The sequence below is a fragment of the Medicago sativa genome, chromosome 8 (assembly GCF_051527215.1).
Source record: "Medicago sativa cultivar Bolivia chromosome 8, Bolivia_mono, whole genome shotgun sequence".
In the NCBI taxonomy this organism is placed as follows: domain Eukaryota; kingdom Viridiplantae; phylum Streptophyta; class Magnoliopsida; order Fabales; family Fabaceae; genus Medicago; species Medicago sativa.
Window position 1 is genome coordinate 91,999,894 of NC_140756.1, and position 14,117 is coordinate 92,014,010.

General features: G+C 31.3%; 2 protein-coding genes across 2 annotated transcripts; both read right to left on the reverse strand.

Annotated features, from left to right (window-relative positions):
- Positions 1-918: 918 nt before the first annotated feature.
- On the reverse strand, positions 919-8,914 carry LOC146903305 (dehydrogenase/reductase SDR family member FEY-like). Its single transcript, XM_085737777.1, has 8 exons — positions 8,582-8,914; positions 6,502-6,628; positions 5,811-5,928; positions 5,428-5,564; positions 4,361-4,462; positions 2,852-2,944; positions 2,018-2,090; positions 919-1,532 (listed from the first exon to the last, which is right to left on the reverse strand). The coding sequence occupies exons 1-8, from the start codon at positions 8,818-8,820 to the stop codon at positions 1,273-1,275; spliced, it is 1,149 nt and encodes a 382-aa protein (XP_085593903.1). The 5' UTR covers positions 8,821-8,914; the 3' UTR covers positions 919-1,272.
- A 3,203-nt stretch (positions 8,915-12,117) lies between these two features.
- Positions 12,118-12,978, reverse strand: LOC146903306 (PMP3 family protein At4g30660-like). Its single transcript, XM_085737778.1, has 2 exons — positions 12,837-12,978; positions 12,118-12,557 (listed from the first exon to the last, which is right to left on the reverse strand). The coding sequence occupies exons 1-2, from the start codon at positions 12,924-12,926 to the stop codon at positions 12,417-12,419; spliced, it is 231 nt and encodes a 76-aa protein (XP_085593904.1). The 5' UTR covers positions 12,927-12,978; the 3' UTR covers positions 12,118-12,416.
- Positions 12,979-14,117: the final 1,139 nt, after the last annotated feature.

Sequence of the window (14,117 nt, forward strand, 5' to 3'; positions counted from 1 at the left end):
TTATGAATTTCTCTCTACTTGTCAAAAAAAAAAAATGAATTTCTCTCTACTTATTTTTCTATTCATCCAAACAATACAAACTAATGGAACTCACTTTAATTAGCACTTCTCACTAATGGAGTTCATTAATCTTCTAATTGTGTCTATCTCTCTCAAAAATGAACAATAATCTAGATGTGGGGTAAATGAATGGAATCTCAACTTGAGAAACACACAATCGATTATCTTGAACTTGTTACTAAACAAATGTTAATCCACTAGTCCAGATTTGCTCCATTTAGTCACGTTCACTTCATATATGCAAAACAAAGAGGACAGTCCATATACACTTCTTCTCAATCACCATTGAGGAAGGCATTTTTTACATGTAGCAGGTGGAGAGGCCAGTCTAAGTTAGCAACAAGAGATAGGAGTATTCTGATTGTGTTAAGCTTTGCAACCGTAGCAAGGTTCTCTGAGTAGTTTATGCCATAGGTTAGAGTAATTTCTTTGGCAACACCCGATAGTTCTTTTGACCGTCGGTAAAGTTGTGGTAAGTATTATTCTTTTCAAGAGCTTTCATCTTCATAAAAACAAATTCCTACCACTTTGGAAGATCTAGAGCCTCTTGTACATTTTTTGGAATTTCGACACTAGATAACTGTGAAGTAAATGCGTCAAAAGAGGAGACAAGCTTGATTAAGATACAAAATTAGACAAGGGGTACCTAGTACCCGTGCCCCGAATCTAGTCTAGCATGCTATTCAAGAATGGTTGATGATCTAGAGTTGATGAAACCCAATTGGGTCTTTAAATGATTTACACAGTTGCCTTCACCAGCAATATTTCGTTTGAAGAAAGAAAATAGACAGGGAAAATCTAAGACAGAAAAGCTATCAACAACAAAAAAAGTAATGAATCACACGGCACATATTCAAATTGTAAACAACCAGAAGAACCCTCTACTTTAGTAAAGTCAAATTCACCTATTACAAGGGTCAAAATACAAATACAGTATAGTACTAATTTAAGGTCAAAAACACTTGTTTATGGGTATAAATAAGATTAAAATAAAATAAAATTAATGTACATAAACTTTTTGGATTGGGAAATTTTCCCCCCACTAAGCAATTGCTAGGCATCATAAGGCATATCAATCTTGTTGAAAAAATTATGAATTTTCCCCCTATATTCAAAATGAAATGCTCACCATTACTATAAATAGTGAAAGTGACCTTCATTAAGGGTGAGTATGTAGGGTTATACTTGTGTTAATCACGTGTTTTGGTTTCATCATTGTTCTTGTCCGTAACTGCATTTAACTTCTTCGCCCTCTAGAAACTTCTCCACGGCATCCAAAGGAAGACCAATCATCTCTAATGTTTTTTCCCATACTTCATGTGATGTTTGAAGATTGTGTGCTTCTTCTGACGCATTTGCGGGACGACAATCATGAGAAATATACGCACAAACAGGCCATTCATCTGATTTCAACAATTCACAATACTCTGAAACTTGAGGATCAGTTGCAGCAAAAAGAGTACTCCTAGAACCTGCATTGCAGCAAAATTGACGTATTAGCTAGCATGAAGAGACAAAACTCAATATTCTTCAGTACTTCTAGAACCAAAACACTTCAAATCAGCGTCTTCAATCGCGGAAAACAGCGGTTTGTTCAAATTTTGCAATGGTCCAGTGCTATAGTGTTGCTGTAGCCACTAATTGACAACACTTTGTGCACTAAATCACGTATGGTGAAACAATAACGGTTTGATAAAAATCTGCTATGCTATTACATTATAGTGCCGCTATATATCTACGGAGTATTTGACAAAACTGCTTGAAATACTAAAAATTTGGTATAATATTGAATTATGATGTGAAGGAATAGTAAAAAATAAATATAAACACAATGTTTGAGAGAGATGACAGTTGTATCTACTCTATCTACGGAAACTATCAGATCATGAATAAAAGAAAAGAAGGATCGAACAAGGAAATATTAATTACATTCAATAAAAGCAATGAATAAAAAGACCTTCTTGAGCATTAAAAATGAAGTATGGTATCAAATGATATCCAGTTTGAACAGATTTTGGAAGATCCCTTGCCTGAATAGATGAAGTTGAAAGTATTAGCTAAGTAAAAATCTTATGAAATAATGCAGTAAAAGTAAAACCAGCGAATCAATAATTAAAAGTCCAAAGGTATCCACATTCACCATAAATTATGACCAGAAATTATATGGTATAATTATCCAAACAAGATGAAATTGCTTAGAGGGCCAAACTCTAAAACAAGCAGGTGCTTATCAGAATAGCCTTTTAAACCAATACATAAAACATGAGAACTATGAAATTTACCATTTTGCCTCAGTTATTAATCGTATACAGTTTTAGATACACCTAAAAAGTTCTATTTAACCAACCTTGTGTTTCATATATATCCTCTTCAATCTAATTGATGCTCTTATTTCATTTATGTACTTTTTGTCAAACATATACATTTCACAATAAATACTAATCCTAAAAAATAAGTTATCTGAGTACAAGTTACATAAAAGCTCAATTCAACAATAGACAGACAATGATAAAAAAAGCATCATATAGTACACACTTAAATTAAACTAATGCAAACTAATTATTACAGGCATTCTGATTTCTATAAATAATTAACCATAGTTAAAAAATCAATTACATTTTTAATATTTAAAACAAACATTAAGGGGGCCAGATATCCAATTGAAAACTAAATTAAACATTGAATTAAGTTTCCCCGTATTTCTAAATCATAGGAATAAAATGATTAAAGTTGCAACAGTACTCGTTCGACCTAGGAACAGATGTACAATTGTTTGTTTCAAAACACTTACAACATTGGTCTGGACAATTCCAGGCGATACGCATAATACACTGATACCGGCTTCAGCAGGTAGTCGCTTAAAAAGAACACTGCTGAACATAACCTGCAATAAAAACACAAACCCCTTTTTCATTCACAACTTCATGATAAAAGTAAACCAAGCAATTCATTTTCAAGTGATAACATAGTTGACCAAATAACAATCAATTTTTGACGTCGATACTGACAACAAACTTTAACAGCTGATAAAAAAGAAGAAAAAAAGGAAGAAACAACAAATTGAGTACATTAAAAAAGAAAAAACAACAACAAACAAGATGCAATTATACCAAGGAAAGTTAGGAAACCCATAAACCAAAGTGGAAATTGTATATACTCAATTATTTTATGAATAAAAGGAAGTCATCAATTCTAAGCGCAGGTTTGTCCACAGTCCTATTGCTGCTGCTGCTTTTGTATCATGCATATCAATGTGATACAATTTCTTGTTAATGCATAATTGTTTTGTACTCAGTTATCTTAAGAGTTTTTGTACACTGTACTTTGTAAACAAAAGAAAATATCAATCAACTTATTACATGCTTGCTTTCGTTTTCCATTCTTTGAAATTTAATGTGCAAGGACAATATTAGCTATATAGCACCGAACTTCAGATTACAGACATGTCCCGAGTCTGACGCGTGATAGTGTCTGGCATGTGTCGGTGTTAACACCAACATGAAACCGACATGAGGTAACATTCAATCACTTCAATGTTTTTAACTCATTACCGGTGTCTACATGTTGGTTTCTGTCTAATGTCGGCGTCTGTGTCAATGCTTCGTAGGTAATAATTAAAAAGGTCGGAACGATACATGCATATAAACAGATTTATTCCTTTTTTTTTAGCATAAACCCTGTCAGTTGAACAGTGCACAACTAATTAAGGAGGTGTTTGTTATTCGGATGAAAAAAAAATAAAGCCTTGGAATAACTTTCCCAGGAATACAATAATGAAAATTATATTCCTAGGAATTTTTTAAAAAGTGTTTTTTTTTTTTAAAAAAAGTGTTTGTTTACCATTTTAAACTCTTGGAATTTTTGTCAAAATATATAGTTTTTTAATTAAAAAAAGAAAAGAAAAATCATTAGCTACACTTTTTACTCAACGTTGGAAAATTAAATGGTAAAATAGGGGGTATTAGTTGGTTATTAAGTCGAACGTGGGTTATCATTCCTGGGAATTCAATTTTCCCAACCTCTCTCATGGGAATAAAAATAGCTAGAATTTGGGTAGAATAAATTCCTGGGTATTATTTATTCTTGGGTATATTATTTTTGTTCCTTTCTACCAAACACAGTAATGTTTTTTTTCCATTCTCTATTCACAGGAATGTACATTTTATCTCCGAAACAAACGCCCCCTAAGTGCATATATGATGTTAACAAAAGAAATAAATGACTATATACATAAATTCATTTGATAAAAATACTTATTAGTGAGAAAGCTTTCAGGAGAAACTTCAATGGGGAAGTTTACCTGCGCTAACTTGCTGCTTGAGTATCCAACCAAACTAGAAAACTTTCTTTTTCCAGATGTGAGATTCATGTCTTCAGTATCAACAAAGCCAACATGATGCATCTACAGCAAAAAGGGGGGAAAAGAAAATCAAAAGCAAGGTTGCGTTTGGCCCAACTTTTTTTAGGCATACAAGCTACTTTAAACTTAAAGTTAAAAATAACAACTTAAAAGATAAAGTTAAAGTTGTTTGGTAAACATTGTTTTTTATTTCAATTTTTTTATGTTAAAGTGTTTGATAATATTTTCAAATAAAATCAATTTATTTTAACAAGCTCATATTTTATTATGAATCATTATAAATATTTAAAAAATGATTAAGATTTATGAAAATTCATCCATTATCATATTAAATAAATTTTTATGATATTCAATAAATGATAACTTTTTTGATGATTTTTTTCTGTTTTGGATAAAAAAATTCTTTTAAAACTATATATTTAATAAAATTGAGAGGCCTGAATAAATAATTTTGATTAAATATATAAATATGAACCTTTAAATTTAATTCATATTTTTTCTTTGAAAGAGCACATAATCAGGTGTGATATAGCTAGAGAAATAATATTTACGAACCAGTATATCATTTGTCAATAAAAAAGAGTACCAGTAATTAACCAAAATATATTGTAAATAAAAAACCAAAAAGTGATACACAATTGCCCCCTAAAAAAAAATAGGGGAGCATATGACGTTAGCAATTGGAGAAACAACGTCAAAAAAATTAAAATAAAACATACATTGTGTTCTCAATGGGATTCGAAGCGGAGAACTCTAAAAATAAGTTGAGCGTGTTTTGTAAAAGTAGCTCTCATCACCTTCTTTTAAAAGTACTTTTTTTCTTATATTTCTTCTTTATAAAAAAGCAACTTTTTAATTAAGGAGCTTAGTCTAAATTATGTTTGGCCCTACTTCTTCTTATAAGGAGATGACAAGTCCAAAAAAAGCTGGGCCAAACATGCTCAGACTAAAAAGTAGATGAAAGAAAACTTTGATGTATTTTAGTGTTCAAATAGCAAGAAACTTACAATGGAGTTCACATTCACAATTCGACTGGGAGAGCCCCTAATAAGAGATGGCAAAAGAACTATTGAAAGCAAAGCAGGAGCAAGATGATTCACTTGCATGTGTTCTTCATAACTATCTTTTGAAAACTTTTGTGGTTCTGAGTAAGAGCAAAAACAACTGAGAGGGTAAGTTACAATTGTATTCAGATTCAGTGAGAACCAATCTGGAAATATCTACCAATACTATAATTCAGATAATCTAGTTACCCAAAAAAGATGAGAACAGTTTAATTTTTTTCAACAGTATTATAGAGAACCATTTCTTAGTACCGTCGCTGATTCAGAATTTAAAATGATAGACAAAAGATAGGCCAAAATTCATCAACAACAAATGAAATACCGACCTCCAATGGAAAAAATGCCAGCATTATTAATGAGAGCGTGCAAAGGTGTTGCGCGTGCATTCCAAACTTCAGCAAACCTTGCAACAGAATCCAATGAGAGAAGATCTACCTCCATCACCTTGACAAGCCAAAATGAAAAGTTAGTGAACACAAGTAATTCCGAATCATGCTATGAACTAAAACTAAAAGTCTAAAACTAATTTTGATATCAAAAGCTATTCAACCAAAAACTATCTCTTGAGCATCATGCAAAAATCACTTAGCCAAAAAATAACACTAAGCTAATTCAAACACACGAAACAACACAAAAAGTTGCCTTAGATTCAGATTGTATAAAACTTAACAAAATAGGCTCTCAAAAATTCAAAATGACAGTTTGATGTTCCTTACACAGTAATGAGTAATGGATATACAAGTTACAGTTATGGATATAATGAAAATCATTCAAGTATTTTCACGCAATAGATTAGGTTTTCTGATGCTTAGTTCATGACATGATATTAAAGCCTATCCTTGCCGCCACATTCTTCTAAAAAAATTTAAGTTTCAGCACAAGATAGGTGTGCATTTTCCACACTTAAAGTCTAGAGGGATCTGAGTGAGAAGGTGAGTTAAAAATATAATATAAAATCATCAATTTGTTTATACCCAACCTCCTAAGTTATTGAGATAGTTGGTTCATGCTAGATACCTCAACATTGAGTGCCATACCCAATCCCAATCCTTCAGACTCAATCTTCCACTTCTGGATCAACTCATTAGCCCGCTTTGTGTTCCTCACAGCCATAACAACATGTGCCCCTGATTCTGCCAATTGCCTGCATAATGGAGAGAACAACGTTACCCCCCAAAAAACCTTGTCAAACTCCACAACTTAACACATTTTCAAACCTACATATCAGACTCCTATAAATTATTCATCACTTAAGAGAATAAAATGAGCATTATCAACCATTGATTTATTAAAGATGAATATTACAAATAACAAATCATCACGACAACTATTGATTTTCTCAATTACTTTAGAGGAGCCAAATTCCAAATGGATCTGACTCCACTAAAATGATCAACCATTGAACATCATTATTTATGATTTCAAACAAAAAAACACAGTACAAAACACATTACAAGTGAAGAAAACATAGTAAAACATGCCTAGTTGACTACCTCGACTTGCAAGTGAGCAAAACACATTACAAAAACATCAAACAACATTAATGATTTCAAATAAAAAAGTAAAACACCATTTATGTTGGAAGTAATTAAATCAAGTAGTATGTAGAAGATTATTGAAGTATGACTTGAATTTATTCTTCCTTATTAAGCAGGTCTATGATTGGAACCAAGGAAAAGTAATTGCAAACACAGTTCAAAATTATGCATCACCGTTTTGATTTTTCTACTTAACGTACAAGAATTCATTTTCTTAGCAATTAAGTATAGTTGTATAAGTTCTTCTATAAAGGGGTGTGCATATGGATTGTTTTGTATCAAATCATTAAGTTGAAAGACATTGTTGTTATTGCAAAGCTCTTCCTGTTTCGCAACTGTGTGTGTGTGTATGAATTTTGTTTAGTTATTATACTGGCATCAAAGTATGATTTATGATAGAACATTATGGCGTAATTTGATAAATGTAACCGACCCCACTTAGTGGGACAAGACTTGGTTGTTGTTGTATACACCCTCTGGTCACTAATATAAGCAAAAGTTTGATTTTTAGATTCATTCATTAAATGATGTATGTAGTCTATAATGAAGACTACATACATCATTTAATGAATGAATCTAAAAATCAAATTTTTGCTTATATTAGTGACCGGAGGGTGTATATCGATATCAAATATCAAATTTATGATCCACTTCAGTAAAAACCACATAAATAACTCCTACCCACTTCACAAAGTCACCCATTTCTCCCTAATCAAACAACAACCACTGCCCTCAGTTACAAAGGTCTAATTTTTCAAAAAAAAAAAAACAAAACTCCATTATTAATATTCAATCATTTCTCTCCATAATCACCCTAACAGAGATTAAGATACAGGGTAGTTAGCCTAAACCCTAGTGTATCACATAACAAACTCTGTATCTAGTGTAACTGTCAAAACAGATTCAGTTATCACCATAACCACCTTAACTACCTGACTGACATTTGTCAGCCACCCATCTCCCCCTAAACCGGCTATAGCTGGTTATGAACAAGTCTATTGTTCTCCATTGTAACGATAACTGAACACATTAAATCAAAATCAGTTCAATAGCATTCTATATTCTGTCTCAAATTTCTCTATGAATCTAAAGTTTCTATAATTCTATCATACCAAAAAAAACACCTACCCAGTTCCCAATATTACCCATTTCACCCTAATCAAAACAGCAACTACCAACCCCAATTATAAAGATCAAATTTTTTCAATCAAAACCAAAACCCCACAATGAATATTCAATCACAAACCAAAAATCACAGAAAAAACAAGAGGGCAAAAAAGGGTACCTATCAATTTCAAATGCCACCAACCCTGGTTACAAAAACCAAATTTTTTCAATCAAAAACAAAACCCCATAATGAAAATTCAATCATTTCTCCATAATTATCCAAAAACAACACCTACCCACTTCCCAAAATGACCCATTTATCCATAATCAAACAACGAACACCAACCTAATTTACAAAGATCAAAAAAAAATTCAATCAAAAACAAAACCCCACAAATAATATCGAATCAAAAACCAAAAATTGATCAGAAAAAGCAGAAGGGTAGTAGTACCTTGCAATTTCAAGACCAATGCCACTAGTAGAACCGGTAACAATACAAGTTAGATGATTGATTGGTGGTAATGGCATAGGGTTATGTAAATGACTTGCGAGGATTCGTTGGAATAGAAATTCATAGAATAAATTGAACCATCCTCTTAACCATTCTATCCAACCCAAACATTGCTTCTTCTTTTTCTTCTTCAACAATGGTTCGTTGCTTGATGATGATGATGATGTTGTTGTTGCCATGTTTCTGTGTTTGTTTGTCTTTAGTAAGAAACAAGAGAGTGTGGTTGTGTGTTACAGTGTGTGTTTGAGATTCGTTGAGTTAACTCGTTCAGGTGGTTCTTTTATTTGTTTTAGTGATATTTATGGTGTTCATATTTTCCCTCTTTCTTTATCTCTGTTGTTTTTCCTTCAAAATAAGATGGAAGAAAAAAAATTCTAAAAATGGTTGTGTTTTTGTTTCAAAATAAGATGAAAGAAAAAAGTTGTCCCAAAAATAATCGTATAAATACCAATTCTCTATTTTAAAGTAGTACAATTTTCAAAATACAATTTCTAATTTTATTAAAAAATATGCAAAATGACCATTTCAAATTCCAGCTACATTTTTCCATTGAGTTAAAAAAGCTAAATTTTGTATATTAAAAAGGTTAACTTAATATTTTAAAATATCACAATTTTAAAGTTTCAAATTTAATTAGTAAAAAAATCAACTTTAATTTTGAACTAAAAACAATGATGCAGTTTCAATTTTGAACCACTTTTGATTTAGTAAAATAATACTGCATTTCTTAATTACTGTTAGCTCAATTGATGAGGGATTTTGCTCCCCTTCCTCTCTCTCCCCTCTCTTTCTAAAAATTGAACCAAACACAACAAATTTAAAATAGGTTTAAATATGTGTTTAGTCCCTGCACTTTCGCCCAGTTTTGACATTGGTCCCTGCGCTTTTTTTTGTTTGGCATTGGTCCCTGCACTTTGTAAAACTTTTGGCTTTAGTCCTTCCGTTAACTTTCCGTTAGAAAAAAACACAAAACTAACGGTGTGCCACGTTGGCCAATCATGACACACCACGTGGCACACTAAAAGACAAAAAAAATATTTTTTTTGAAAAAAAAACATCAATTTTTAATTATTATTTTATTCATTATTTTTTTACTTAAAAATATCATTAGTCCCTGCACTTTGGTATTGGTCCCTAAACTTTTTTTTTCTTTCTTAAAAATGAAATTATTATGCTTTAATTATTGTTTTGTTCATTATTTTTATTAAGAATAATCATAAAAAGAAATTAAGCTTTAATTGTATCACATTGCAAATGAAAATTGTATCGTATTAACACCGTGACAATAGATAAAAATTAACAAATTTGATGGAAATTAAATTGCACTTTGGCAAATCAATTTATTAAAATCAATTTATCAAATTAGATGGAAATTAAATTAACACCGTGTATCACATTGCAAATCAATTTATCAAATTAGATGGAAATTAAATTAACACCGTGTATCACATTGCAAATCAATTTATTAAAATACTAATTAAAATTAATTATTTTCATTTATAATTAAAATTTTGTCTTTGTGTGCCACGTGGCATGTCATGATTGGCCCACGTGGCACACTGTTAGTTTTGTGTTTTTTTTTTTTAACGGAAAGTTAACAGAAGGTCTAAAGCCAAAAGTTTTACAAAGTACAGGGACCAATGCCAAACAAAAAAAAGCACAGGGACCAATGCCAAAACTGAGCGAAAGTGCAGGGACTAAACACATATTTAAGCCTTTAAAATATTTCCTCCCCTCCCCATCAAAACACCCGAACCAAACAGACCCTTAATGTCAATATGAAAATATCTAACAGGTCTTCAAAAAAAAATCTAATAAATGATTCATAAATAAATTTGTAATGGTGGTCATACTTTGACGATCACATGGCGAGAGTTGGCCAAAAAACGAACAGGAAAAGGGAGGCCATTTTCAAGGTAGTTCCTTTTTAAAATATGATATTTTTGGTAAGAATACTCCCATTAATATGCTTTAAATATACGATTCCTAAAACAAAAACAAAAAAAAAAGTTAAATATATAAATATATTTTTAAAATTTTAAACGGTATTTTTTTAAATATAATTTTTGTTTTTCAAAACTCGATATCCAACTGGACCAACTAATTCGAATGATACAATCTGACCGTTAACTTATAGGATCCATTTAAAGACAAGACCCATGTTCTATATGGACTTAACCGAAAACAACACTATGGTGTAGACCGTAGAGTGTTTTTATTATTACAAAATCATAGAGGAGTGAAATTGAGCAACAACATATGCTTCCAGCATTATTATCGATTAATTTGTATGTGAATCGTGAGCCATGACTACATAGGTTTACCATTCACATATGCTTCCAGCATTATTATCGATTAATTTGTATGTGAATCGTGAGCCATGACTACATAGGTTTACCATTCTAAGAGCAACATTAGAACATAAAAATGGCCAAGCCATAAATACAATTTGACAAGCATAAACATGGCAAGTTCAGATAATAAACACAACTAATTGTCAAAATAATCTTCGCTGTAAGCCATTTGAAGTATAAAAAACCGATCAATCATGCCAGATTGTCGTTGTAAATCCTATTTTTAAGATGGTGAAAACTGTTTGAAATGGTTTAAAGCATGGAAGATAAGGAATCATAGTCTAAACACTGGTGAAAACTTTTCATATCAACTAGCAACCCAAAGTACTAAACTTTGGTTTGACCCAAGTAACTTAGATAATAAATCATTTGTAGTAGTGGTGGTGGTTAACAGATTTAAAGAACAAAACTAAGTAGAAACCAATAATAAAACATTCAAGAGTATTGTTAACACTGAATTCAAAAGATGAAGAAAGAAGTCTAGATCCTCCACAATTTAACAAGTCATAATATTGCTCATCACGTTTACTTTTTTGAGTCATGGACATTTAAAAGTTATAAAAACTTTTTGGCTATCATCATTCTTCTCATGAAACACATTTGGAGAAATCATCATCAAGTCTCCCAAAACAAATAGACATGATGTGCTATGAGTCTCAATATATTTCATTTTACTGTAGGAACAACATTTACATAGTCACCTTAGTTTGGAAAAGGAAAAAAAGGAACAATTTTAAAGCATCAACTTCAACCAGTTCCTTGAAATATATTTTTTTTTTTGGAAAATTCCTTGAAATATATGTTTTGCAAACAAAGCATTAATTTTTACTAAATTTTGTAAAACAGAGGGGCACACAATAGAAGAATCCTAATTTTTGAGGCATCCTAGAAGAAAAGAACAATAAAAGAGAAAAATGAAGAGAGAATAAGAACAGAATATGAGTACGAGAGAGAAAGTTGTCCAAAAATTATACTAAAATGGTTGCACAAATATCATTTAAGGTAAACTTACTATGAGGAAGTTAATCAACTATCAATCAAGCCATCAACATCACTTCATAGGACCACTTCATAGCACCTTATCTCTATCATAAACCAATCAAATATTCATATCATACTATCTTCCACAATATAACTAACCACTTTATTTTCATAATTTGATCACATAACTAATCTTACATATAACCATACAATCAACAATCAGATAGATCATCATATAATTTTCTGCATGATTGAATACTTTGAGATCAGTACCTGTTCTCAACTAAAAGTCTAAAACACAATGAAACAAATACTGCAAATTCCAAATTGACTCCAACGTCAATGAGAATTACAACAGATAAAAATTAAATTCAAGTGGTGTCTGTCCATTACATAATAAAGAGTTGAACACATAAAAACACAGCTAGCATATGTGCGTGCTAGTATTTGTTTGCATACAAAGGACGCCTAGCTTCATCAAAGTACTGCTCACGATCAACAAAGATAATGACATAGATAGCATAAATAATACCAGGAATATATCCTAGTATTGTAAGCAGCAAGCAGATGAGGAATTGATTCTGCAAAAAAGATATTGAAATCAAAGTCATTCATGGATCTGTCTCAATTGAATCGAAATGTATTATTAATAAAATTATAATAATAAACTAATTAAGACCTCATCATAAATTTGAGATTGATAATTGTATTTATCCCGGTTTGACCCATAACTAAAAAATCATGAAAAAATGGATTTTGGATGTGAAAAAGGGAAAAAGAAGTAAAAGGGGTGTTAGAAAGAAAGTGAGATTAAAAAGGTAGATTCGAAGAGAAAGAGAGAGCAGTTAGTTGTTACATACAGTGCAGCAACCATGGCGAAGACAAACACCCAATGGAGGGAGTAATACAGCGATCAAAATCTCACAGATAATTTCACAAGTTGAAGGCATTTTCTCACTCTATCGAGATTCGCTCCTTCTGCTTATTCTTGTTGATGATTATACCAACTGATCTTCACCAAATGTCTATTAATAAGCCACACACATTTTAAAATAAATAAACAAATATAATTTTATGTCGGCATACCTCTAAAAAAAGGAAAAATCATAATATTTTTCTCTGGACAGATATTTTTAGAAATTTAGTGGGGACCACTTAAATTATTAAATACTATATTTTAATAGGACATTTAGTTATAAACTAATATGTTCTCGTAAACTTTACTTAGGTGGTAATACAATGCATAATATACACAAAGTCCGTGTCACCCTAAAAAAAAAAATTATAAACTAATATTTTGAAGTGTGGAGCACGCCTTGGCTGCGAGACCTTCCGACCCATAAACCGTCCACTCCTCCTCGACCAAATTTTAAAGATTTAACTATTAACCACTTGATACTACCAAATATCTCTTCTTGGAATTATAACCTCATCTACTCCTTGTTTAATCACAGAGATGTTGTTGCAATTTTATGAGTAATGATATTTTGACATCCATTTGATGACAACTTTGTTGACAACCTTGTTTTTCTCACTTCTTATTGGTCAAAAACAATGGAGAGAGAAAAAGGAAGAGAGAGGATAACAACATCATGTGAGTATGAGAGAGAAAGTTGTCCAAAAGTTGTCAAAAAGTGGTTGTCAAAATATCATTTCTCCAATTTTATCTAGTCCCATCTACGATAAATGTTAGTAAATAATTAGTTATTAAACTAAGGGAAATGTTAACTTGTGCCCTTGGGACATAAAAAGGTTTTTCTTGAAACTTGTGCATTCAATGTCTTAAAAGTTGTACTCCCTCCAGTCCTATTTATAAGAGAAATTTGGGTCAACAAAAGTTGGTGTATCTAGTTAAAAATTTAGTCCAAATACATTCACTTTTGTTGACCTAACTTTCTCTTATAAATAGGACCTGAGGGAGTATAAGTTATACTTTCAATATGAAATTTATTTTTAATTTCCATTTTAAACTTATTAACTTGTGCCCTAAGAGCACAAGTTAACATGACCTTTAAACTAATAGTTACTCGTTTATTTGGTTTTAAGCGTAGAATTTCCAATTCTTTAATTTACATCAATCGAGTTGTTTCTCTAAACTATACTCACATCAATCATTTAGTTTCTAAACTAGTTAACTCAAA